The sequence below is a fragment of the Condylura cristata genome, unplaced genomic scaffold, assembly GCF_000260355.1.
Source record: "Condylura cristata isolate star-nosed mole 26May11 unplaced genomic scaffold, ConCri1.0 scaffold00004, whole genome shotgun sequence".
Taxonomy (NCBI): Eukaryota; Metazoa; Chordata; class Mammalia; order Eulipotyphla; family Talpidae; genus Condylura; species Condylura cristata.
This window is the reverse complement of record NW_004567105.1, coordinates 31,759,001-31,765,000: the sequence shown is the minus strand read 5'-3', so window position 1 is coordinate 31,765,000 and position 6,000 is coordinate 31,759,001. Positions and strand designations below refer to the sequence as shown.

At 40.3% G+C, this 6,000-nt stretch overlaps 1 protein-coding gene across 1 annotated transcript in view; it reads right to left on the bottom strand.

Moving 5' to 3' along the window:
* BEST3 (bestrophin 3) overlaps window positions 1–6,000 on the bottom strand; it is a 38,191-nt gene that overhangs the window by 9,152 nt on the left and 23,039 nt on the right. Inside the window, exons 8-9 of the mRNA XM_004676512.1 lie at window positions 5,113–5,193; window positions 3,668–3,819 (exon numbers count right to left, since the gene is read on the bottom strand). Of these exons, the coding sequence (XP_004676569.1) occupies window positions 3,668–3,819; window positions 5,113–5,193 (233 nt within the window). The remainder of the gene's footprint in view (window positions 1–3,667; window positions 3,820–5,112; window positions 5,194–6,000) is intronic.

Sequence of the window (6,000 nt, the reverse complement as noted above, 5' to 3'; positions counted from 1 at the left end):
CCCCCTCCAAAGATTGGAGGTGCAACTTTAGCACCCCTTTGGTGTTGGAAATGATAGCAGTTTAGAAGGCCTTAAAACTTCCATTGGATTAAGACATTATGCTGCTTAAATGCCACGAAAACACTGGTTCATCATTCGCTAGCTGTGCAGGGATGTGTCCTCTTGTCCTGACTACATTCACCCTCAACCCTTCCCTCTAGGCAGGTGTGGAGGCCTCTGTCCCTGGGACCAGGCCCAGCCTCTTGGCATCCGTCTTCACCGTGACCTTCCTCCGCTGACCTCCCTGGCTCGTGTGTCCTCCCTCCGTCCAGTGCTCCCCTTTGCCCAGCCTGTCTTTTTACTTCCTTTGGCAAAGCCAGAAGAACTATCATTCTGTGCTTTATTACATCTTGCTTCATCTTGACAGGATTTGAAGTTGCTTATAAAAATACATACGATGCAGTAATCTATAAAGTTAGGCTAGGGAGAGCAGGGCTAGAATTAAGGAACAACAACATGATGAGAACAACAGTACTGAGAAATACATGCCGAGCAATCCCACGGGCTGACTGAAGGACGCTACGGCTTTAGTTTTCAGGCTTGTAGCAGTCAAAATGAAAAGGAGACCATCATCAATTATATAACTCATTATTATATAAATAATGTAAGTGTTTCCTAGAAGAGGCAAGCTTTCTTTTCCCTCCACTGATGTCTGAGATAATTTTTTTTCCCTGTGGGTTCTCTGATAAGAGATGCTAAATTGTGCAGTGTTCAGGACTACAGTAAGCACCGCAGGGAATCTTAATGGACCTAGTTGGACAGGACTGGAGCATAGCAGCAAAGCAGAATTTAATAGAGATGATTCAGTGATGCTAAGGATAGCTGGCAAGGGAGAAGAAAGCTCCCCTTTCCTTTTAACTATATTCAAGGCACTGCCATCCTCAAATGTTATAAAACAAATAAAAAACATATCACTACTCTCCACTCCATGTCTCATACTAGCTCCTGTCTGGGCTGTCTCCTCCAAGCCAGATTTCTCAAAAAATGAGTTTATGGTTACTTAATAAGTAAAGGAACCATTGTTTCAAAAATTTATTTGATTTTTAAAAAAGATTTATTTATTTATGCATACAGAACTGGGGTACAGGCCAGAAGTGAGGGAGGGTGAGAGGATTCACCAGAGGCAGAGTGGGGAGCAGAACTGACAAGTGACCTTCCTGACAAGTACACTGCTGAGGGGAGCAGGAGCGGGTCAGGAGTGGTCTGCTGTGCCATGTGGGTCAGCTCCCAGGCTGGGGATCGGACTTGTGCTGCAGTGGCTGCAGTAACTTCATAGTGCTGTGCTTTAACCCGTTTTGCTACCAGGGAGGACCCTGGTTTTGTTTTTTAGGCATGAAGGTGACGTGGTTATATTTGCCTCACAATGTCAGGAAGGGGATGAGCGAGTAAGAGTGTGGGTCACACAAGACTGGTGATAACTTCATAATTGAAAGTGGATGATGGGTACATGGAGGCTTATTACAGTTTGCCTTTTTTTTTTTTTTTTACACATATGAACTTTTCCATGTTAAATTATAAAAAAAAAAAAAGGTTACACTGGCAGTCTTGATCTCCCTACTTTTAAATATTCTTCAATCTCTTGTAATTTAGCTTCTATCCCAACATTCTTATTTTAGTCTCTGTTAACTTTAAAATGCAAACCCTTATTACATTTTAGGGGCTTTGTTTAGAACTTTCCCACCCTTGGCTGCTAGGAAGGACCGACCAGCTCTCTTTTTCTCCTGTCTCTGTTCTGATCATTCCCATGCTGACTCTTAAGAACACTTTTTCCTCTGACCACATGTTAATATTCCACCCTCAATATTCTGCCCTGCTCCCTTGACACCGTTCCTTTCTGCTCTTGCTTACCCTGATGGTTCTAAAGACACCATGCTCTGATGGCAGTCAAAGGTGACCCCTACATGCACGCTGTCTCTGTAGCATGGTCTGCTGGCTGTCTGTCTGCTTGTGAGTTGCCCATAGATGTCTCGCATTCAACCCATGCCCCCAGAAATGCATCTCTTCCTTACAGCAGCTCCTTTCTCCTACTCTCTTATCATTCTTGGTTCATTACCACTTGTCTAGTCTTTCTTAACTCCATCTCCCTTCTTGACTGGTCCCTTCTGCCTCCTAGCCTGTGCTGGTAACACCACCCTTGTTCAAGTCTTTCCTTATCTGTCTGTAGGACACCAACAACCGGCTTACTTGTCTCTTGGTTCTAGTCTTTAGCAATTTCTCTTTCATCTGGTTGCTAGGATAAACCCTCTAAACACCTGACTGAGTGACTATGTCACTCATTACGTTTGAAAAAAGGCGACACTCCTTATTCAACTACAAAACCCTCCATCATCTGCCCTTCCCACCAAGGTTAGTACAAGTTTAGTAAATTGACTTTTGCTTTGCACATCAAATAGTTATTCTAATAGAAACACAAAGTAAAAAGGTGGTTGCCAGAAGTGAGGGTTGGGAATAAGGGAGAGATGGGTAAAAGGGTGTAAACTTTCAGCTATAGAAGGAAGTAAGTCTGAAGTTCAAATGTAAAACATGGTAACTATACATGAGAACACTGTACTGTATAGCTGACATGTACTGAGGGTAGAACTTAAATTTTCTTACCAAAAATGATAGGAAGGAAGAAGGCAGGAAGAGAGAAAGACAGAGACCTATATGAGGTAAAGGATGTGTTAATTAACCAGATGGGAGGATCCTTTCACAACGTACACACACACATAGAATCACCAGGATGTAGACTTTAAGTACAAGTTATGCGTTTTAACTCTATCTCAATAAAGCAGAAATTAAGAAAAAAAATGTTACTCTCATTTAACATCAAAACAGGTTCCACTGTCATTCTGCTGTCATGCCTCAGTTTGCTCACAGTTATAAGAGCAACTGAACAAGAGTTCTCTCTTTTGTATAATTTTGCAAAATTCTTCTTACTTTTCTAATTTTTTCACACTCTTTTAAGTTACTTGCAAACTGTAGCATCTGCCTTGAACACATACACTTAAACTCTTCCCACATTCACACATTTCTTCACAATCAAATACGTTATCAGATTTAATAAAATTATTCAAGAACTATGCGTGATTTACTTCAGGCCTCAGCCCTTTTGTAGGAACAGATTGTGATGTTGAAACTACCGAACAAGAGACTGATTTGTATACTAAACATCGACTAAATTAGACTCTGAGAAAACTTTTGATTCAACTTATTTCATTCCTTAAGACTTGCCTGTCTCCAAGTAGTTTAACAACAGTGCATATCTGCTCAATACACTACATTTAACCATTGTGGTCATAATTAGGTAATAAACAACTACATAATTAAAAAAGGAATCTGTTCAAGTTGAAAGACAAAAAAGAGAATCTCTGTACAACTACTGGAAAATAGTGATATCAAAGTAAGGTATACAGGCAAATTACGCACAGACACATCCACACACGCCACCACCACTATATTTAAACCAGAAACTTCAGTTCCTTTAACTCTCAGGCATATTAATTACATCTCAAAATTCGAGAACGCTATGTTTAAAGATACTAATCATTGACAGTTGTCATGACAGTAACTTCAGGATGAGGGCATTAAAAATATCAGAACAATGACCAAGTTATTTTCTACAATTGGTGATTAAAACCACACTTACCCCATTTGGATTGTTGACCCCAGAAATGAGGGGATACAGTAGTCAGCAGCTGCCAGGGTATATGGTGGCCGAGCGGCAGAGTCATCCCAGTAAATGTCCTTCTTCATCTTGGGTAAATTCATGTGCATTTCATCCACAGCTAAAAGAGAGACCTAAAATCATTGTGATATTGTTAGGATAATTCAGGTGTGATCAAAGAAACAGAGTAAGTTCCTGTGAGTGGATGGGATCTGGAATAATATAGAAGAATCTGAATGAGTGAATATACAAGTGTCCACAGTTCACAGTCACTACAAGCAGAGCTGCCACAGGGAGTTGTCTATGTCATTTACTTCATAAGAACTTGGCAATGGGGTGAGAGAGGCTAGAAAACCACCCACATTTGTTCTATCAAGTCCCATGTCCCAGAGGGGAGCTACATCTTGCCTGGAGGCATTAAGAGGCTTTGCTTCTTTGCTCAGTCACTGTATTGTCTAAGGCCATCCTGGCAGCAAGCACATAATCCCAGATCCTACAAAAAGGGTAAGACTCTCAAAATCCTGTTCTATGGGGCCCATAAATACATTTATATTTGTTATAACTTCTGAGCTCTGAGCTTTTGTTTTTTGGAAAAATGTATCAATAAGCTTATACTTATTGTGTCATCAATGGTCCCTCGTCTTGATGTTGACAAATTGATGCATGGAAAAAATGACTAAGCCTTTGGGAATCCAGTTCTTACAAAGTCACAGATCTAGGCACTGTGCTTGCTCTTTAACAGACTGAATGTGTGGTCTATGGTGAAAAGTTTGAACCTGTTTAAGAGCTGAATAAGGGCTTAAAGCAAACAGACAAACTGAAGATCTTTGCTTAGTCTGTGTTTCTCAGGGAAGAGAATGCTTTAAGGAGAGTCTTGCCCTCAAGGTAAATTCTCTTCTACTGGCTCTGCATAAAAAACCTTTCTAGAATCCTTCAAGGTAAGGGCCCTACAGTTCCATCTGGTATATTTCAGGCAACTCTGAGACCCAGGCTAGTGCGGCTGCATTGTCCAGCTGTCAGCGCTGGACTGTGAGGACCTTGTGCTCTGAATCTGGGAACTCACATCTGATGGTGCCTGGCTGCCATTTTAGGTCACTGTCAACTCTCTGGGTGGTAATAAAAACAGATTAAAGAATGAGTAAAAATATGGTTCTATGTTGCAATGAAAGAGATTGTGTAGAATTGAGAAACTTATAAAGAAACTGGCTTGAACTGTTATTTAAAAGGACTGAATTTCACTGAAGTTGAGAGAGGTAGGACCTGTGAGTTTCCAAAGGGTTGGAGACAATACCCTGATCAGCCAAACCTCTTTCACTTGGGGCTGAAAGCTCTAAATTTGAGGGCCTGCATTCAGAGTCTGTTTAGATTTGAAACATCAGAAGTGGTTTATTGTTAATATTTGTAAAGGAAAGAAATGCTTCTCTAACCTGCAGATTTCTGTCGATGCACCAGTTAGTTTCAAAATCATCATCATCTTCTCCAAAAGGGTTGATAAGCTGTTCAGCGACCTGCAGTTGAGAACACAATGCTTGTGAAGAATAAGAATGCAGACCGAAGATGTTTCCTATTTCATTCCCTGCCTCATAATATGAAGCCTGAAAGGGAGTGCATTGTCCTACAGACAGATATTTATCAGCAAACAAGTCTTAAATCTGTAATGACGTGTCTCCATAGCCATGCTTGCCAAAGGCACCACTGATTAGTCTATTCAACTGTGACAATGCCGCCCTCGCCAGGCATAGTCATGTGACCGCTTGAGTTCCACGCAGAAATCATGAATTTTGAAATAGTGTTGGCAATATGCGAGGCATTGTGCGAGATAGTCGGAGGCGTCTGTAGTTTGTGCTTTCAAGGGATTTACAAAAGTTCAGATGAGGGAACAAAATATAAGCAGCAAAAAAAAAAACCAAAAAAATACTTATGGAGTAATTACAGAAAACAGTACAAGGAACTTCCACACTTCTGGGACATAACTGCCAAGTGATGAGTCAGAGAGCTAGTAAATCATAAAGCTGGAATTTTAATCTTTCTTAGATTTATGCTAAAGGGTTTATTGTTACCTCATAAGTTTTTCCACTGGCAAAAGTTCAGGTAGTTTCTTATCTTATATTTTCTAATAATCAGTCAATATTAAATGTTCTTACCAGGTTCTTGAATAGCCTTCTTTGTGAGAGATATATGCCAAATATGACTTACCTGTTATTCTCTTTCTTGAATAATTCCCTTTGATTTTTATTGCGTATGTGTTTCTATGATTATACATTGGGCCTAGATGGGAAAAACTTATAAATGTATAAATAAAGGCACCACTGATT